This window comes from Streptopelia decaocto (assembly GCF_964273445.1).
Source record: "Streptopelia decaocto genome assembly, chromosome: 7".
In the NCBI taxonomy this organism is placed as follows: Eukaryota; Metazoa; Chordata; class Aves; order Columbiformes; family Columbidae; genus Streptopelia; species Streptopelia decaocto.
In genome coordinates this window covers 37,817,733-37,839,922 of record NC_138661.1, presented here as the reverse complement: position 1 = coordinate 37,839,922, position 22,190 = coordinate 37,817,733, and the positions used below count along the sequence as shown (strand labels likewise).

Here is a 22,190-nt window from a genome sequence, read left to right as displayed (position 1 = left end):
GCAGAGCCATCCACTGAATACATCACCATCACATATACATTTGAAAAATTCACTTGTAACTCAGAGGGACAAGATGATGTCATAATTCTCTGTACTAGCATGAAGACATTTGAGATAGCGTACGGACAGCAGCTGAGTATTTTTAAATTAGCATCACTGTATCAACAAGTGCTTCATGTACACACAGTGTTCATCAGGACTTTACACAACGCTGCGCTTGGCTGCCAGATCAAGGACAGCAGGATGTTAGAAATCACTGATTAAACCACACTAGGTAAAACACTTCCCTGGGCAGTACGAAGAACGGAAAATTACCACGCATAGAGACAGTACGATACTGTTACAGGTTTTGAAAAGGATCCAGAAAGAAGGGAAATCCATGATAAATACAGAAACCACTTCAAAGACAACAGAAAAACATTTTAACTGTAGAAGAGAGGGAACATGGCACTATTTATGTAAAATCGTAAAATCGTAACCGGTATGATGCTGGCAGTAAAACAGGAGTAGCTGAGGTTCTCCTTTCTACTATTACAGCTACATAAGAGAAATAAGTTTAAAATAACAGACTCCTTCATTATAGGGTGTTTTGAGTCAACCTAAAATAGCACTTGCAGGGAATCTGTGAGAATGGCATCTTAAGAGAATGCAATAGTGCAACAAATGACAACAAGTGAAAAAAAGGTAATTTTATTTCTCAGTGTTTCTCCACTGTCAATACTGTCCTTCTGCTGCAACATGTTGCAAAAAACTCTGCCTTTTCCATTTTAAACAGCTACAATATTTACAGGCTGTTTCCAGTAACACACGCAGACACATACACACTCACAGACACACAGGTACATATATCCCTACCCCTGGCAAGGAATTCATTTGCTGGTAGAGGCAATATATATTTTCATTGCCCATTAACAACCAAAGCCATGCTCTCATTTCTGCTCTACTCCCCTCTCCCTTCATCTCCTAACCAGCAGCTTATTGTCAGGCTTTGGGGGTGTCTGTGTAAGAAGTTACATATCCAGCTATTCAATTGCCATCTTTCAGAGTTGTGGACAAGGTGTACTGGGATTATCTGTTGAAACTGTACATACCAGAAGTCATAAAAGTTGCTCATGTTCAGATGTTTGTGACTGAGTGATGTATGTATACTCCTGAAATCTTTTGGAGCAGCCATCTTAATCACCTTTTGGAAATATACATACCATGCAGGGGTGAAACAAGCCACATGCTTTACTTTCCACCAAGGTGTTATGTACCCACTTTTTTACTAAGGCACCAGTAATTACCAGTATAATTTCTGAAAGAGTCCAGCATCACTGAATGTACTGCAATAGATTATCAAATAGCAAGCCAGACAAGAAAATAGATGCCTATATAATAGGTATAAAATTCCTTAATAAAAACAAGTACATAAAACCTGTGGTGGTATAACCCCAAATCCAATATAAGTTGAAGGATATTTGAGTAATATTGTTAACAGTAAGAAATGTAATCTATCCTGCTCCATTTTGGGAGAGTTCTGTAATGGAGAAAGATCTTTAAAGCAACGTCTTTGTAGCTACACTCCTAGGTCATACGGTGTCACGTGCATTTTCAGAGAAATGATCTGAAGTCGAATCCAGCTGTACGGGATCTCTGCTCCCCCTCGCCCAAGTCCAGACAAGTCTTCATGGCCATTTGCCAAACAGCCAAGGGCATGGACCTGTGCCATGCAAGTCTTCATCTTCCACCCCACCAGTCACCTAGGCTTCTCATAAGAGTTCTTCAGTTCCCAAAGGGGTTGTGAACATGGGGGTAAGGAACACCTGGTAATGAACTACGCCGCTGACCAGAAAACTGAGACCACTACTCAAACATGCCAAATGTCCCAGGCAAAGTGGCTGTAGGACCATTCAACATATATGGAATTACCTTAAATAATCACCATCATTGTCTGCTCCTTCGCTTTCCCTCCAACTCTGAAATAATTTCACAAATGGTGAATCACAAGAGAGATCTCCAGAATTCATCCCAAGTATCACACAGTGCAAGTCTAGGTGTCTTGGGGTTTTCAAGCACGTTTCTGTACTTGCAAATTTGTTTTAGGGAGCTGTAAATCCTTCCATATGTACACAGATACCACCTTTAAAGAAATCTGAGAGAAAGAAAACAGATTGGGATCTACCTGGAAGCTAAAACAATGGGACTTAACTGGAATGTTCTTATGGCAAGAGAATATTACACAATGCAAGTGGACATAGCTAAAGCACTCATCTATAATGTATCTTCATGAAAGCTTAGAAAGATCTAAAAAAAAAAAAATAAATCTGCTCTATGCTGAGCTCAACCTGGATTGATAGGACTAATTTGAAAATACCCATCTTTTCCATAGAACAGGAGAAAATATTATGCGTCAAGACAAAGGGGCCAAAGAAAATATAACAAAAGATGAAATTATCTCCATCTAGAAGAGAGGTTTCCATGGACAGATCTATCCTGTGGGGATTTAGAAGAAAACAAACACAGCTTTGTCCAAGACACAAACTTTGCACAAACCGACATACAATCATATATGAATCTTAAGAGTTCAGAATGCAGGAAAACTTTCTAAAAGTTAATTGTCCAAAGTGAAATTTCAACTAGGTGGCTTCTGTTGAGCAGATCTGGAATAGGTATGAGCACTCCGTGAATGGCTTCATAGCAAGTGTTTGCTGAATACCTGAAAGAAGGTATTAACCTCTTAACTGGCCACATTAAAATCCATCTCCTGAAGGCAACACACCAAAAGCTGTAAGATTAAAAAAATAAATAGAAAATCCATCAATTCTCTTTGCCCCTTAAAAAGAGCCTTTCTTTTTCCCCATTTGCTGTTTGCTGATCTAATTCCAGGCAGTTACATAGTCTCTAGAATTAAGTTAACAAGTCATTAATTCCTATCATATATATTACCAGCAATGGACATGGTCATTATCTTGCCCTGAAGAGAGTGAAAGAGATTGTTCAGAGCCAGGGTTAATGTAGTAAAAGTTGCTTCAGTCAAGTTGTTCTTTTTTTTTTAAATAACCCAAAAACCTATGTATTTTGTTTTTCAGTCATTTGTTTACCTCAAGGCTTCAGTACATGAAAAAGCCTTGTGCAACTAGTATCAAATGAAGGCCTATTTTCAGACAAATTCCTCTTCCTAAAATGAAGCAACACTCCTAGTGATATAGGAAAGTCTGTAATTACCTGAAGAACACAGAACAAAAACTTAACTAAAACACCTTCAACTCAAAACTTATGCATCATCTTCGCTCCTGACAGCAACATTACCAGACTGCTAAAGAAGGTTCATCTACTATACTACATTTTCAGGTACGCAGGAGATGAATTCAGCTACTCTATAATGTGCGCATGACAAACTACATAGAACTGCAAAATTATTTCAATGGTGGCAGATCCAGAACTGTGCATTTATACCAAGACTAGGGGGGCTGCGCAGGTGCATAAACCAAACAGTAATATGCAACTGTAAGATGCACAGTACTTCAAGAACAAGTTTGCATAGTATGCGATGTAAGCAAGGTCCCAGTATAATTTACTGGGAACAGTATTGTGAATTGACTAGCCACCAGGCAAAGACTTACCCTTTCATGGCTAGATGGCATACAGTGATTTGAGCCAGAATACCAGTATCTCCTAGGTAGCTGTTTGTTTCTTTGTTTTTTTTTCTCATCTCATATAGCTTCAGTCTTACATTAGGTACATAATGAACAAGGTTTCTCTGATGTCAGAGAAATAATTACAATAACCTCTGTGGTATGTCAGAAGTCTCTTCTGGTTATGTTACCTGCACAGAAGCAGAGGTGACTGGGAAGAAGATGGCTGCTCCCAAAAACTAGGACTGTGTGCAGTTTCCCCACAGAGTCCTATATAATTACAGGTCAGAAACAGGAAACAATCACAACAGGTACATTTTTTTCTTATGGATTAAGAGAAGTGAGTCATAGGAACTGCAAGTCAAGAACAAACCAGTTTCCCTCTCACACTCCTGTGATAGTTCTGAGTTACTTGTTTCCCTGAATACACACTTGAAAAAAATACAATAGAACCTAGGATATGTAACACATGAATAATTCAACTTCACAGTTATAAATACTCAAATTACACTTACATAGAATATATAATCACAGAAAATAAAATTCAAGTCATAGAAAAGAATGAAGACTAAAGGGAAAGAAAAGGCAAGGTGGTAAAAGTGATACAAGTTTAGGGCTGTGCCTTCTATAAAAGCTCTTTAAAAGTAAAAGTCAAGTTTCTGTTGGGCTTTTTTCTTTGAGGTTTTCTGAGGGGTTTTGTTGTTGCTGTTTTCCTTTTTTAAATTGGATGGAATCAAAGAAACCTTCAAGCATCTATGAAGTAATCATGGACCTGCACCTCTGCCTACAAAACTCAAACCACTCTCTCTGCCAGAGAAGAGCCAATGAAACAACACAGCCAGCTCGGGGTATAAAGAAGCAAAGTAGCCATGGCTAGCAGAGGGAGGACAGATGAAAAGTCGTACGTTGGGGTGCACTTTAAAGCTAGACGTGTTGTACAGATTTGAGGTACCACTGCCACCACAATAGAGTCTGATGTAGTCCAGGGATACTCAGGTGCTTTTCTACATTATTTGTTATTTTACCATTTATTGTGAAGAGGATGCAGCAAATGCACTTGTACGAAATACAGAACATAGAACCAAACCCATGGCACAGCCCTTACCATCAACATGTATATGGAGAGGGAGGGGATTAATCCCAAAGGCAATTTAAATAATGGTATTTTATATACTTATATTTATATATATAAATAAATGTTCTCAGCAATCTCAGGGTTGTTTTTAGTGCATTGCTGTAAAAAAATTAGTGCAGTTCTCATTAATGTTTAGCTCAATAGGAATAAGAATCTATACATCTGTTCAGTCTCTTCTTGCCACACCTGAAACCTTTACACTGTTTTACCAAACTGAAGGTTTGTAGTCAATTTCTTTAAAATAAGGTGGATGAATTCCACACACTCTGTGACAAGATATGACAATTTTTGGCAAAACAATTAGAAAAATATGAGGTGCTCTGATCTTAGAACTGAAAAGTTTGTTGATTTAAAGCATTACGCAATGCATAAACAAAATTTATAAACAAAAAGATATGTCTCAACAAATCTATCCTTCATGCAAATGTTTCTTCAGCAGCTAACAACTTTAAAAAAATTTCTTACACTTGTTTATTTGGGGAAAGGGACTTGGACAACTCTGTGTTTCAAGTCCTTTCCTACAACTGGACCAAAAGTTTCAAGTCCTGGGAGCTGCTTCTTCTGGACCCTTCTCTCTTCTGAACCGTTGGAGAAGGGGAAGTTTCAGTCTCAGAGATTTACACTTCAGCCCCAAGTTCAAGGACTCCAGTTTCAACAACAGCAACATATTTATCTTCAATTTGAACCAGCAGGATGGTTTTATCTATATGGGACCGACTACTTGGATCTCTGCTGCAAGGCACCCAGCGGTGAATCACCTGGGGGGGAGGAAAAAAAGGCAGAATAAAACATAAGTTCCATAGGGAAAGCTGCCATATCAAACTTGTGGCTGATAACTCAAGACCCTTACAGGGCAAAAGGAGCAATAACAAAAGTGCTATACTGACTTAGTTGCCCATTTTTTAGTGACAGCATACCCACAGATAAGCTACTTAATTAAGTCTTGCTGGAGATCTGCAGCTTACCTGAGAACAGCCAGCCTTTGATTTGAAATTCAGCAGGAACAAACAACTTGATCCAAGTCAGAACCAAACAGTTCATGCAAAGTGAGTAACAATTGAAAAAAACTTGTATAGATATAGGCTTGGGATATTTTGATGTTCTAGCTGTAATAGTCTTAAAATACCTCAGTGTTTTGCAGCATATAATAGCACAGAAGTGTAGTCTATCAGGAGCTAGGTGTAAACTACTGTCTCTTAAGTCAAATGCCCTGCCCTAATTTTGTTCCCTACTTACTGTGAATTCAAGGTGGATATTTTAGATTAAATTCCTCAAAGATAATTTAAAATGAAAAATATATTACAAACAGGAAGGGTTTCAGAAACAATGCCATAAACTACTGTCCCATATTGCCTTGGATTTACAGATTTCAGGTACTAGGATCTGCTGCCTCCAAGGATCCCACCTGATACTGACCAGATGGTCCCTTGTCTATACAGGCCCTTATATGACCAACTCTGCTCAGCTGCCTCCATAAAAACCAAGCCCTTAACTTCTGGGCACCCCAAAGGAACCACAAGTATGCTCCAGCAACATGGCCTAAAGTATTGCCAGCTCCATAGAATTACCTCAAATTTGCCAGTTGTGGAAAAGAATGCTAAATTCAAGACAAGGTAAGGTAAAAAGCAAATAAAGTTAATTTTTACAAAATATAGGACAGTACAGTTTTCAAGAGTTCTAAACATACAGGTGGGAAAAAAAGGACAGAAAACCACAAGTAATCTGAGTCTTGCAAGATCCCCTTAATCCTCACTTTACCGAGCTGACAGCTGCCAATTTTACCAACACTGGATGAAGGAGACTCAGCTTTGTCCACTGCATGAGCTCTACACCACATCCATGGGGAGAGCCTTTCAGCCAGGGAACCATGGTGTCCTTAGGTCCCCTCTGTTTGATGCAACAGCATGATATTCAAGTGGTCTGTTCAAGTCTGATTTCATCAAAGTCTGTCAAAATAAACTTTTTATGCTGCTGTATGGAGTGAGGCCAGGAATTCATGTAAAACATTTCCCAATAAAGTCCAAGCACTACATCCTTGTTGCCCAACTTAAAACTGGTGCCTTTGAGATAGCTAAGGGCTGACTCCAAAGGCATCAATATTGTGGCTTCCTAAGAACTCTGTATATGCACAAGTCATACACAGATTATAACTCACTGCAACCATCCCTCCACACAGTTTTACCATCTGTTCTATCATAATTGGCATTTGATACTCATAAATAACTAATAACATGCAAAATGAGGTCACTGTATAGTCAAGAGGTGATCAGAATCTCTTGGGAGGGGAAAGGGTTCTTCCGCATGCCAGTGTCAGGTATCATAGAAAGATAATGCAGAGTATACCTTAATCTCAAAGTCCTGGAAGAAGTACCTACAATACAAAGAGGATTGCTAAATTTCATTTCCTTGAAGAAACCCTATAATGACTTTGTATATTATATATATTGTATGCTCAGCAAAATAAAAAGCAAAGTTAGGAAAAATGCTTTTCTCTATGTAGTAGAAAAGTTTTGAACAACTAAGACTATGTAGTGCTCAGAAATTCACCCTTAGATGTCACCTGTAATATCACCCTTAGATGAGTATTAACTAAGGGTCATATCACCAGCAATGAGTCTAACACAACCGACTCCTCACTCATCACAACAGTACATTTTGACACTTTACATGATTCAAGAAACCAGATACAGAACACACACACCCCCTAGTGCAACAACTCCCAAATTTGTCATAACTCAATTCCTGAATCCTTATCCTACATCCCCACATACAAACTCCAGGAATAATGTGATCACCTCTTTTCACCTGTTTTCTCTTTTTTTTCTTGTCTTTTACCATTCTCTTCCAATCCTTCCTTTGCTTACTTCTGCTTTTGTCTAGTCCTTCTTTCCTCTTGAAATGCAATAGGAAAAATCTATACTCCACTTAGAATGTGCCCACAATTATCGGTACATAGGTAGTCCTGGGACATGCATTTTTCTGAAGCTGAACTTGATACTGTGAGCACTGACATGACGCTTTGGCTGGTAAACTGCTCAATGAGTAGCATCTCAGCAAGTAACAATCTGTTTGCAGAGGTGACCGCAGCCACAGGGTCAGAAAGGGAAAACTGTCCTAAGAACTAAGGTCTTTACTGATACCGGCATGTTTAACCACAGGCAGCTGAAGCAGGCGGTGGAAACTATGTCATCAAGCTAAACCCTCTCCTTCTAATCACCCAAGATAATCTGATGCTTTTCCCCTTTCTTCTTAGGTTAGATGTTCTTCTAAAAAAACCTGCCAGTATGTTGAACCAAAAATAGATGAGAAGAGTTCAGAACAGTAGCATACTCTGACCTTCAAATCCTCTTGTTTTAATCTTTCTGTAACATCAATCACTGTGCATGTCAGTGTGCTGCAATTTACAAAACACATTCACAAACTCCCTAAAAAGCTGTCCACTGATACCAGGCAACAGGACATGTTTCGATATAACCCTTGACATTCATCATTTTTACAACATTCTTGATCTGTAATAGCTAACAAGAAAATTTCGAAAGTATAACGTTTAAACCAAACATAACTATGAATGTTTACAACGGCATTCTACTCCTAGGTGTTACCTACAAGGTAATCCTGCTATCTCGAGAATGGATTGTCAACTATGATACAATTATTCATGGACGGAATTTTATTTCCAGGGCCCTTCCCTCACATAAGCATACCAAACACTAAGGTAGATTTGGCATACACTGCGATATATGCATATTGCCATTTCTTAACTGAAATTTGTACATACGTCCACAGTGATGTGGACTTTCAAACAGCAAAATCCAGCTCCTGAATCCAATTTCTAAATAACTCCTCCAATTAAGGTAGGCAATCAACCAAAGCAAATTCTTATAAACTGTCAGAACTGACAAATGAAAATATTGTTGTATCAATGAACCAATGCAGACAATGTCAGTAACTCTTCCCTTGTACTATTTATCACTGAAAGAACGCTCATTGGAGCATCTTTATAGACAGGAAGGTCTGAAAAATATATGCCCTCAGTAAAAAGCAAAAAGCCTTAAATACAGAAATAGATTTTTTCCTCCTAAAGAGAATGTAAGTTGGGAGATAAGGTTTCTAACTAATGTAGTGATTTTTTTAATAAAATGCAGAGATAACACCTAGGAAAAAGGGACAGGTAGTTTCAAGTCAGAGGCTTTCGCAAGTTTGCGTTATAGCAGATTTCCTTCTTAAAGGAAAGTTAACATCTATCACATACCCATTATATAATAAAGAGACATTTAAATACAATCTTACTTGGCTCTATTTTTATCAGAATATTTTAAAAACAAATACTATTGAAGTACTATGTGTACTATGAAGTACTCACTGGTAAACTGACCTGTATTTGCTTAAGAACCGGTAGTTTAGGGAAAGGAAAGTGAAGGTTGGATGTGAAGCGCGTGAATGAGCGCAATGCCTGAGAGTTTATGACAAGAGCTGGAAGAAGGCAAGGAAGGAGAGGTGGTTGACAACATTTGAATCATCGTCCTGCATACTTTTGGATACAGTTGCAGAAATATCCCTCTGCTTCAAATTAGGATTCTAAACCTGCTCTTCCAGCAACATTTACTTGGAGGACAGCTGCTGATCCAACTTTGCTACTACAAGTATCTAGGCAGACCACCACAGAATCAAGACACTGCCATTTTAAAAGTTAGCTCATCATCTTCTAAGCAAAACTTACATGGCCTTCCATGCCTTCCTGAGGACTCCAGTCTTTCCAGCTGTTTCTTCCAGCTTTTAGCCGTATCACCTCATCTGGCCACTGCAGCTCTTTCCTTTTTGACACGTTGATCCCTTCCAGTACTTGACTGGGATCCATTAACTATAAGCAGGAATTGAGTTTTGACTGTTAGTTCAGCCAAAATTTAAAAGAAACAGATAAAACTAACCTTTTGCACACTTCCGGAGAACAGACTTAGACCCCCAGAAATCAATTTCTGATGAATTTCAATGGTGGAAACTCAAGCTCCAGGCTACAAAAAAGCCTGACCAAGCACAGACTTCGGAAATTAGGCTGTGGTTTCAAAACCAGCTGACAATACCCCAGTTCACTGCTGTCAGAAGTGGCAGCTCTGGTTCCCTTTCCCACCCCTTCTTTCTGTTGTTACACTTGTGCATGGCAGGGTCTGAGGAGCTGGCACAGCATAAGCATTAGCAGCATGTGGTCCAGTAGCAAGGAAGAGTTAAGTCATGATGAACTGCTAAAACTGGCTCATCACTTCTTACAGAATGTCTTAAGAAATGTGGTTTTGGAGAATTTACTGTTAGGCTGAAGAACTATTTATCTACTAGCATGGTTAGTGGAGACCCACCCCATGTTTTGAAGTAAACTGGCCTTTCCACATGGGCAGCAGGAGAAAACTCCTGAAAACTTCTTCCTATTTAAGGACAAAGAGAACCACATAATGTTCACTATCCAAGGGCACATGTCAACTTTGCCTGCATCCTCCTCACACAAAAGAATTAAGCAGTTTCATAAAATGGCCCTTGCCTGCAAACAAGCTACTGATCACAGACCTGCAAAATTAATTTGTTAACTTTGCTCACTGTGATGCAGTTTACTAAGGATTACTAAAATGAGGTGATACCAGCAATGAAATAATGTCTGTCATGATCTATCGTATTAAATACACCTCTTGACATTTCCCACTAACATACTGCTAAAGACACGTATGTGGGACTAATAATGGATAGAACAGCAAGAATACAAATTTCTGGATTTTCACAAAATGAGTAACGGTGTCACGATTAACTCAGTGAATGGTGTACTGTTCACAGCTCAGTAACCCCAAACTTGTGGCAATAACCAAAGGATAAATACATATGAAAATGAATAAATGCATATGAAAGCAAGTATTTTTACACTTTTGTGGAATATCTACTTCATTTAAAAGAAAAAAGCTAGTTGCTTTCTGCCTTGCAAATGAAGCTGTTTAGCTTTACGTTTTGTCACGAATAAAGGCAAACTAAGCATGAAGTGGAACCGAGTTCAGCTGATGTTCTCATACAGCTGATGCCATACAGCAAAACATAAGTAAACAGGGATGTCTAAGCACGCAGGAAGGCTGGCTGTCCAGAAAACCTTCTCCTCACATCAGTTCTCCAAGTGTAACTGCACAATAGTTTTATAGTGAAACATTCCAGACCACATGTGTATTTAAAAGCAGTAATTTCAACATTCAAGGAGGTAACACTAACACATGAAAGCACATGTTAACTTGTTCTTCTGAACTATTCACCTGGATTCTGTAAATAACGTCATCCTTTTTGGCTTGCATTTGACTTGCAGGGCTTGCATTACCACCTGACTGAGTTTCAGTTGCATTACTCCCTCCTTCCGTCCCTAGAAAGCCCACAAGGGCATGCTGTTTACAGGCTGGGATGCTTTGGCTGGAGCTGCTAGAAGAGGGCAGTCCATGCTGCATGCTGACCCCAGTCTGGCCAGTAGGTTCCATTTGGTTCACCATAGACAGTCGGGACTGGAGGGATGATGGGAGGTTACGCAGGGATATCTGACTGGTGGAAGAGCGCCGACAAGGCACAAAGCCTGTTGTGGATGTGCGAAGAGATGAATGACGACTGCCATAGCAATAAGATGAATGGCTAGCTACTGAGGCACGGGCAGGGGACTGTCTGACGAGGCTTGACTGCACAGAGTGAGAGCTGTGACTGGTGCCTAAAAGCAAAACATTAGAGAGTTAGATTTAGATTTCTGACACACAAATGTTTAAGTGCTTAGATACAAAATTTATGGGTCTAATCATCAACATCTGAAATGGCTCTATTGCAGAAGATCTGTTGCATTTCATATAGCAGAGCATTTGAATACATTCCATACATCTTATATTGGAATTTCATATTCTGTTCAATTCACAATCCCTGCAAAACAAGTAACTTGAAAAATGCTTCAGCTTTGTTCTTCCTGCATTAACAATTTATCTCTTAATATTAACACTTAAGTTTCCCATACTCCAAAAGCATTAAGGCAGGTACAGGTATCTCAAAATACTAAACATTCTTTCTTAATATGCTTGACAGGATATTCAAAGATTGAGTCAAAATTTGTTAGAGCAAAAGCTGTTCTTAAATTCAGGAAAAATTAATACACACAGTGAAAAATAGGAATAGTGGTTTATGAGCATTGATATAATTGCTTGTCCTATACTAAGTACTTGTAGATACCTCTCCACAGCTGACAGATTAATTACATTGTGTAAAAACAAGTTCGTTCAACTACATACACTTTTACATTCTTTGTGAGTAAAAGCAGTGTTTGGAAAGCTTTTTCTCAGCTTTACTCTTTATCACCTTCCTAACTACAGTTCACTACAGATTCTTTAATATGATTCAGCTAAAATACTACAGAAATAGAGAATCCATTCCACTGTATAAAAAAAAAAAAACAACTCACCACAAATTACAAGTTCAGCATTTGCAGACAGTATGACAGAAGTTAGAAGATTCAATTTGTAGTGATATGTTATAAAAAGTGATTTAATCTATTTTGCCAGCAAAACTACTACATCTCTATTGCTCAAATCTATTTGGGAACCTTGCATTGCATACAGCAGCACTCTAGTTTGAGATTAATCCAGCAGGTGTTAACACTACACAACCAAATAACTTTTGTTTGCTTTTTCTTTTAACTCAGGCCTGATATAAAGAGGTGAAAGGCCAGTTCTAGCTATAGGATTGTATTTATATAAAACTGTTGCTCTGTTTTAACTTTACCTAAAGTGGAGGGATGAGTTGGTGGATGAACTGCAGGAAGAGCTGTGGGATGAGCTGCGACAGGAGGGTGCTGGACTGCCCCAGGTCCCTGCCCTGTAGGTGCATTCCCCCCTCCTTGCGACACGCTGCTCTGCGACTCATTGATAGTTGCATTGTTACTTGTGCAAGAAGCTCCACCTCCAGCATCCGAATCTTCAATATTTCCACCGCTATTGCAGCCAGCTCCACAACCTTTCCTTAGTCTGAAAACAATGCAATTGACACATTGTCAGGCCTCCTAATAATTTGGATTCTGTGAAGTACCTTACAATGACAAGCAAAAGACTTAGAACAAGTGACAGCATTCCCTAACATCAGATAGAACTTTATTTTCTCAGAATATGCTTTGAAATTATAAATGTTGCTTTCCAAGAGATTGCAGTATTCTTCATGACAACTATTCAAGTAACAGTTATTTACGAGAAGCCAAACGCTCACACAAAATAGCTTTTGAATAACCAAGCCACCTCTGAAGTACAATAAAGTGATAAACTTCTAAATATAAAATGCTGGCAGAACATCCTGGTTATTTTGTAACAGTTTAGTAAAATTTATGCTCTTTAATACACCAGTCATGCATACTCTCGTACTGTAAAATCTTTGTCTATTCAGATGAACAGGAAAATAATGTTACCTTCAGTAATGTACTTGTAGTTTGAAGCACATATTGCAATTATTTGAACCACGAATTCTCATGTGAATTTTGAACATTCAGAGAGCAGATTAGCCAACATTTTCCAGTGTACATACAGGCTTCTCACCACATTATTTGCATTAATAAACTTCAGAGGAACACAAAAATACACAGCACACTTCTCTCTTCAATTCCTAGTTTATTATTCCTCTCTTTCTGTCATCCTCAAATACACCAAGCACTCCTTTTCAGTTTTATTTGCCCCTGGGAATCCTGAAGCACACACAGCTTGGATCCAAATACTGCTCTGTGTCATTACTTTCACCTGTTATTCTGTCCACATGTTGAACAAGCAGATGGCAAGAGAAGACAAACACCACAGACTGTAGGAAGTGGGGTATATTCTGAGGTGAAGCAGCACGTTCAATTTTGATGTGCTGCAGACACCTAAGTGTAAATATGACCAGCAGAATCAGCTACAGGTCTGTTCCAACTACGGCACCAGCTCCTGGAACTGGTAAGAATTGGGACACACATTTCTGAATGCCACACACAGCTGCCACTGTTGCTTTTGGAGCCACAGTCATAAGGGGCCAGAAGTGCAGTGGAAGTTCTCATGGCCTACAAACCACAGCAAGAGCTTGTACTGGATTACTGAGGAGTCATGTGAAAGGAAGATTATATTATTATCACTCCAGTTAATTGTTCTGGTTCTGACATATGAGGTATTTATAAGCACTCATGAAATTCTGAACAACAGCTAAAGCTTGTGTTACTGTGTATGAGCATACCCTAACAACATTAATATCAGCACTCGTATGCTAAATATTTGCCAAACAGGAATCCTACTAAATAGTCCTGATTCTGTACAGATAGTGTTATAGACTCTAAAAGTGATGGTACTGAAAAAAAAAAAAAAACAAACACAAAACACACACTGAGGAGCTGAAATTAGAACTAAAGTTGTAATTCTTTCATATAGACTGTCCTGTTTTTTCTGAGTTCTCATTTATATAGTTTGTGGCATGTTACTTACATGCCTTGAAGATTAATGCTGTACCAAAGCAGCTGCCATATGCTACCAATGTGCCTGAAATAAAAGTCAAGGCTTATTTATTTTTATGTGACTAAATATTATAAACGATGCTGTGTTGGGCATGTATGAGACTCGTTAACGGAATACAAGAGCACGAACACATACTAATGAGAACTCATTTCCTCAGCTCACCTGTGCCATGTGGACACTATGAAGTTTCTGATGTTTCCTAAGCTGATAGCTCCCCCGAGGATCTCCTTAAGCTGCTCGTGACTATCTGAATAGGAAGTAGTCAAAGGTGAGACATAGATTGGGTATCCAATGGGTTGGTCACAAGAGGAATTGATCATGTTCCTCAGAGCTTGTTTTGCATTTTGGATGCTTCCTCTTTCCGGATTACGATTACGCAGGAAGACAAGCTCCTGTTGTTGTCCTGCCCACAGGCCACGCACACACTCCTTATTGACCTGCAAAAGTCAAGTCGAAAGGCTGTGTCAGAAAGTGAAGCAATGAGAGTGTGTGGCTACTGCTTCACTATACCCAGGCCTTCTCAAATGCATGTAATACTGCACTGCAGAACTGCCAGCATTCATATTCACTTCCTTAAAAGGCTGAGCCTATGGACACGGGCTGAGCCTATGGACACTGTGAGAATAAAACCAATCTTATTTTTCATCTCATTCTAAGTCAGGAACCGATTTTCTGCTTAGTACTTCTACTATAGGAGAAGCAGCAGGCCTGACAATGACAGGTCAGTAACAAAAAAGGAATTATTTGAATTGAAGTAGCAGTTTGGTATAGTTATTAAAATATACAGCAACATACTGTCATGCTGTGGAACATGCCCAAATCTTACCTTAATGACCCTGAAACTGAGATACCGCTTATTCAGCATAATTATTTTATATTCATTGGTGCCATCATCCATCACATGACGCAGAGCAAGGAGGGAGGGAGAATTGGAAAGAACTGCACTCCGCCAAGCAGGGTCCCCTTCATGTGCTATAACTAGATTCTCTTCATGGGTTGTTATGGCTTCATAAAGGACAGAAGGATCATCATATTCATCTGGAGAAGTGAAGTGATCCTGTTTTCAAGGACAGGTTTAGTGAGATATGATTAACATTTCAGATGTAACTACATTAAAAAAAAAAAAAATCAAGCATTTCACAAACACTGTTAAAGATAAGCTCTTTTTCAACAGGTTAGTTCTGTTTGCTTCTGTTTGCCTCCTTTTTTAACTTAAAACCAAAATGATTGGAAGGACTTGCCTACTATTGATTCAAGTAACTTTCCAGTTGAATTTTACACTAGATTTATATCTATTTACATGGCCTGCAGAAGCATTTTAGTTTTAGCTTCTTTGTTTATTCACAAGTCTCCAATTGTCAAACACACTTAAGTAAAGCACTGATTACTCCCTGAGACTGTATTATATGAAAATAGCACTATGAAGAAAACCAACAAGGTTTGTCTGCATTTTCTATTAAAAAGTTCATGTTAATACTTGATGACAGACTACTTCAGCATCAGATACTTTCACAAAACTTACATAATGTCAGTCAAACAAACAACATTTCCGAGTTCAATTCAGTATTAGGTCATATTACTTTCCAGTTAAAAAAGAATAGTGGTTAACAGCTAAATTTCCAACACTGGCTGAAGCCTCAATATGCTATTGTACTGCAAGTGAATAAAATCACCCTTTAGAGATTAATACAGTAATGCTTAGAAAAAAAAACCCCTCCTTTTATTGCTAGAGAGATTTGTATTTTTCCTCACTTTTTATTCTCTAACTTAATTCAAGCCTATTCTGCATGGTAACCCAAACATACTGAGAACACTTCAGAACTGTTCAAGTGGTACTTCTGCTGGTTTCAACAATGATTTTGTAATTATTCTAATTTGCTACATGTACTTGTAACATTTATATGAATTCTGCTGAATTCAGGGAGTTTGTGTTACATGAAGGAGTTGATTCAATCACTGCTAGCTTTGGGGATTTCTCAACTCGGCAAAGATGGCGAAAAAATAAACTTTAGTTATTAAAGTGCAACTAAGATCTGCCTACTTAATTTTCAAGTAATTTGTTCTTCTAGAGTGCCACCACTTTCTCCCCCTTCACAGAGTCCTTATCACTCAGTATGTGCCTTCTTGTACTTACTGAGCTCAGTTAATAGACATGCTGGACAGAATTTGAGATTATAGTGAAGTGAGGGTGAACATGAACAAAGACCAACCCCAGTTTCAGCTCACTGAAAAGCAACTGTCCCATTCTCACCTGAACCCTTATCAATGGGATCAATGAGTAGTGAATGCTAACGTATCTACTATTACAATACTTCACAGGAAAAAGAAAAACAAGTCCCTTTGAAGGAGAGGGCTGTGCAGCTTTGATTAGCATGATAAGCTTTTAAGCCAATGTATGTGGGGAGGGGAAGAGGAAGGAAAAATATCAGAGGCTGTTCATAACGGAATTATCTCTAGATGGATATGAAACACGGCTTGACATGTTCTCTGATCTATGTATTGATGTATTTTTCAAGTTCTGAGCATAAGCTGCATTCCCTTTTCCTCTATATCACCTTCCAAATGAGCTATAATAAAACAAAGGGCAAGACATTAGATATTCCCTTATTTTCAGTTGTCCATCTCTATCACATGCCCTTCTATTCTCCTCTTCTTCCCCACCCCCTTCCACCTGCTTATTTTTAAAAGAACAAACGCACAGAAATAAAAAGAACTGGACATATCTTCCTCTGTGATCTCTCACCTGATGTAGCTTAAGTGACATCCGTATTCCAGGAACCACTACTTTCCTCAGCAATTCCATGTCAGCAAAGATCCATTCATCTCTAATTGAAGATATACGGAAGTCACCCTTAAACAGGGCATGCAGGCCATACAAGAAGGATTCCAGATTACTGTTAAGGGGGGAAAAAAATTAACACAGCCCAAATATTAACAGAAATACAAATATATCATGACGAGCAAGGGCAGAAAATAATTAGCTGTACAGAAAGGAACACGATTGTTCTCTATACAGAGAAGTTAAAGACAGGGAGAAGAGAACATGAGTAAGGATGGGTGTGTAAGCAAACCTTGGACACAATGTCTACATGGACTGAATAAGTCATGAATAAATCATTCGTGCAACAGACTACTTACATGGACTAAAGTAAACAGGAACACTATGGGGAATGCCTGACTTTAACCTGAAAATTTTTAAAGAGAAAACTTTCCTGGGAATGTAATACCACAATGGACCAGTTAAGGAGCATACGTAGCTTCAGTTGTGCATGCTTTAGTACAGAATAAAAATCTTGACAACTCCCTCATGCTTAAAGGCATAATTTCCTTTTACTAAGCTAACTTAAGAGTGAAAAATCAAATATGCTCTGATTACTCTTATGGCTGCATATCTGCAAGACCTTCAGGGGGCAATTGGCTCGTAGTAAGAAGAATGAGTCAACTGTTTCCCTGAAAGTAAAGTAGAACAGGTTTTACAGTTGGCACTCAGGTGATCAACAACTTCCACATACAATTATGCTTCTTCTTATTTCCCTTTTAAACCATTACCTTGTGATTTCCTGAAACATACAACTATATTTTACATTGGCTTTCTAAAGTAAGTTGAGGCTGTCAGTCTGCACAAAAGATCTTACCATACAATGACAGAGTTGAGCTGAAGAAGATTTGTACAAAACACAACTGCTTGCCACAGAGCCAGCTGAACTGTGAAGCTTCTCATAACAGTCTGAACTTCTATCAAGACATGCATGTTCTTAATTTTAAGAAGCCATTCTCTTCTTCCCCCTATTTCCATATAGGGCACATACTTGGAGCAGGAAATGGAGCTTACCTTTAGAACGCAACCTGTTATTGGTTTTTTTGTTTTTTTTTGTTTGGTTGGTTGGTTTCTTTTTTTTTTTTTTGGGTGTTTGTTTGTTTTTTAATCAGTTATAACTGATCCTTACCCACAACCAGAATTCTCATCTTGCATTAGTTTGCTAAAACAAAATGCTCAAGTTCAAATTCTCCCTCTTTTGCTCTTCTTTGGTTACATTTCACTGTATAACAAACACAGATTACACGGCAGATCTGTCCAGTTTAAGGAAAGATAACATCAAACATCTGTTGAGCTGTTTTTTCTTTTTTTTATAAAGAGGTATTAATCTAATACCTAATCTAGGAACCCTGAGGGATTTTGAGGAAGGGAAGCTTACAACAACAATATTTTATTACCTAGACATATGGTGTGAAGCTGTTCCCAATGCTCTCCGCCCCAGAACACAAAGTCCGTAACACAGTGACACCAGGGGTGAGTCTTTACTTGAATCCAGTGGCTTGTAATAACAAAAAAGAATAGTAAGGTAAACAGAGTAAAGAAATCACCACAGAAAAACTTTCCTGCCAGAAGGTATTAAAAAAACCCCAAACACATACAAAGGTACATAATCTCAAGTGTACATATGTTGCAACCACACTAGTTACTCTTGCTCCAACTTAGAAAAGGAATTATTTTTTAGAAAATTTGCAAATTCTTAGAATACTTGTAAAGGCAGACACATACTATATTTGAACTAAGACAAATTGTATGCTGAACAGATGCACGGAACATTCCTCATGAATAGTGTGTAACTCGTATGCAAACTGTTGATTAGCAAAATTATGGTGTTAAGACAAGAATACTTTTTGTGAATAAAGTGGATTCTCACTTACTGGTTAGGAATATACAATTCTGTGTCAACTGAAAACTTCCCTGGACTACAGCTTCATTTGGAGGGAACTCACCCTCAGCTCAAAGCCAGTAGTAGCTGTAGAGAGTATACAATGCCCTTGATAATAGTATCATTCGTTTAAGTAATTAAACCTGATTTTCAACACCTACACAAAATATTCCACAAGATTATGACTTGGAGGGAAACAATTTTCTTCAGCTCTTGTTTGTCATTTGATTGCAGAACACTTGAAAAATATTACATCTGTTAAAATGGGCTTTTAATCTTTTACCTGCAAATTAAAACTGAACTCTAAAGTCTCAGATCCTTCAGTAATAACAAGTTCCAATTATATTCCTGTCCCTTTAATCTCAATCAATTTCTGTTTATTCTCAAAGGAAACACTGTTTTGACTAGACCACATACAGTAAGAAGTCACAGCATTCCTCTACAAACATACTAATGCTTCTATTTAAAAGGTGGAATGATTTGCAGAGAGGAATAGTGTTGAATATGGGATGATCATTTCCACAAGCCAATAATTCCAGTGATCCAAAGGAATGGTATAGTATGACCACTAAGAAAGAAGTAGTCAGTCTTATAAGCTGGCAACAGGTATTTGGGTTTGAGGGGGTGGTTTTAGGAGTTCTGTTTAGATTAGAGTTGATTTGTAAGCACTGACATATAAACACAAATCATCAATTCTATAAACATATCCTTTTGCATGTAGATAAATGCCTAAGATTCAACTGATTCAAGCTGGTAAATGGAAATTCATTAATAAACAGGTTAAATCATATACTACTTTGCAGTACTTATTTCAATTCACATCTCAAGAGTGGAAGTTCAAAACCACTGAACTATAAATTAATATTTCAATTATAAATGTTCATTAAAAAAATCAATATTAAGCCTGTTGTAAGTCAAGCAAACAAGAGAAAAAATTAGACCACTCTAGAATAGCAAAATGGCTTTCCTCACACATTCATACTCACCTTTTCTCTTCGAGAGCAGCAGTATTCTATCCAGTTCAAATATATCATACAGAAACTCTCTCTTGAGATCCCTGCTAAACGGTGGTCATAATCCTCATCAATATTGGGGTTAAATGTTGGGTCTACATCAACATAATTGCGGTCTGTGCAAAACCGCAGTCCTTCCTGCATCGTCTCATTAGCTAACCATTCCTCTAGCTTGGGGGATGTTGTGACATAATAGATGATTCCCTGAAACAGTAGTAAAGATATGAGTCGGTATTGCAACAACAACAAAGTCAGCAGTTTCCACTGTTTCAACTAATTTGCATTATTTTCCTGGTAATGAACAAAACTGATACACAGTAGCAATTAATTAGCTCACAGATGCAACAAATTTGCACAAAAAACATAATACAGGTTTGTATAGAGGCATATTTTACAAAAAATGTCAAGACTTCCAAAGAATGTGCTGAAAGAATAAGGAACAGAAAAAAGGATGAGACAGGACTTACTGCAATTTTGCAGAAAAAGGGATCTTAGAGCTGAAGGGATCTTAGAGCTGAAGGGATCTTAGAGCTGAAGGGATCTTAGAGCTGAAGGGATCTTAGAGCTGAAGGGATCTTAGAGCTGAAGGGATCTTAGAGCTGAAGGGATCTTAGAGCTGGGCATGGTTTTGGACAGCCTTTTAAGACAGATGCAGTTTGGCTTTCTCCAAGAGAAACATACTGTTTAACATTTAACTTAAACCACAGTTATTACATTTGGGTAACAGCTTTGAAGTATCTACTCCAGCTTCAGCTAGCTTGTGTCCTCTCTCTGTTCCAGACTACAGGGTCATTGTCCTGCTCATGGTCCAGAGTATCAAGTAACCATCAGTACAGCAAACTCTATCCATGTTTGATGAAGGTGTTCAAACATTAATAATGTGCATCACATTCTATGGTACTCATTAAATACATTAGAATTTCAAGACACAAAGCAGTTCCCAGATGTAATCCAGCCAACCTCCCGCCAAGGGTTGTACTGATGTAAGACACACCTTCACATAGTAAGTGGTGAGAATTTTCCGGAGATCAAAGACTTGAAGCATGGAAGCTGCACTGTTGTCAGTGATGCTATAACCCTCCAGAACATACTTGGTCACAAGCACTTCCCAAGCAAGCCAACGCTGCCCAAAGGCAGCATTAAAGGAAAGCATGTGAGGGAGGTGGCCTGGTTCACAGCAACAAAAACCTTCATCTTCCTCTACACCTTCAGTGATGGCCTCTACTTCTCGTTGCTGGCAATAAGTTCCTTAGGAGAAAATGGAGAAAATAAGAAAGAGTTGAACACAGGTCTTGCTTTTTTGTTGTCTCGTGTTTCAAAGTGTTTAGCATCCAGTCCATCTCCAACTATGTGTCTGTAACACCAAGTGAACTATCTGCCAATGAACACAAAATATTCAGATAGCTTAATTTACCGCTCTAGAATCACATTTTAGTTAGGTGTCTCTAACACAATAATCACGGTGATCATGATGCACTAAAATGGAAAGAGAGACTTAGCATCAACTCCATTAGAGCAAGTTAGTTTTCCTCACAAGCAACAGAGGCAGAAAGAGGCCCTGCAGCCCATTTTCACATCAATTCGTTTACAGGATAGAACTGAAAATAAGTTAACAAAGCAGAAGTCCACTTTTTAGTACAGGTAGTTAAGGTTGTGTAACATACTCACCTCTGAATTCAAGCCCCCTCAGTTGGAAGGTGACCAAGCCGTTTCCTATCTCTATAAGGTGTACTAGTGCATTGAGGTAGTCAGAGGCTAGGATGAAGCAGTCCCCAGTACTGTAGTTTCCCCACCGACCCAACAACAAGTCTCCACATAGGCTGTGCTGAAGGGAACGTGTTAAATGTTCGTAGAAGATTGAATTCAGGTTGTTATCATCTGAACCTGCAGAAAGATTGGGTTTGGGTTATTTCCTGAATCTGCAGAAAAAGTATTGAGCTTGAATGTCAATTATCACTTCACATTGAATTTACACTTTTCTTAACAGCAACATTGTTTCAAGGTCATTCTCCACCCACCCCCTCTTTTTTTTTTTTTTTTTTCCAAGGGACAACTACTCCAAATGAATACTAAGTGACATTTAGCATTTTTGACCAAGTTTTTCCCTTCTTAGTCACTCCTCCATTTTCCAAATTATTCTTTCAGTTCCACTCATGCATCTCACATCAACCTATTCCACATAAAGTGCAAAAGCAAATGAGCACAGAAGTACCTCA

At 38.4% G+C, this 22,190-nt stretch overlaps 1 protein-coding gene across 10 annotated transcripts in view; it reads right to left on the bottom strand.

The window, feature by feature from the left end:
- Positions 1-668: 668 nt before the first annotated feature.
- PCNX1 (pecanex 1) overlaps positions 669-22,190 on the bottom strand; it is an 89,711-nt gene continuing 68,189 nt past the window's right edge. For 8 of the 10 annotated variants that reach the window (XM_082059591.1, XM_082059594.1, XM_082059593.1 and 5 more), the window contains 11 exons: positions 21,643-21,858; positions 20,969-21,222; positions 19,948-20,178; positions 18,477-18,577; positions 17,005-17,155; positions 15,088-15,318; positions 14,424-14,698; positions 12,523-12,764; positions 11,031-11,467; positions 9,473-9,613; positions 669-5,510 (listed from right to left, as the gene is read on the bottom strand). In XM_082059591.1, coding sequence (XP_081915717.1) covers positions 5,370-5,510; positions 9,473-9,613; positions 11,031-11,467; positions 12,523-12,764; positions 14,424-14,698; positions 15,088-15,318; positions 17,005-17,155; positions 18,477-18,577; positions 19,948-20,178; positions 20,969-21,222; positions 21,643-21,858 — 2,420 coding nt within the window. In that variant the 3' untranslated portion in view covers positions 669-5,369. Of the gene's footprint in view, positions 5,511-7,095; positions 7,124-9,472; positions 9,614-11,030; positions 11,468-12,522; positions 12,765-14,423; positions 14,699-15,087; positions 15,319-17,004; positions 17,156-18,476; positions 18,578-19,947; positions 20,179-20,968; positions 21,223-21,642; positions 21,859-22,190 lie in introns of all 10 variants that reach the window. The other 2 variants (XM_082059595.1, XM_082059596.1) reach the window with 2 other exon arrangements.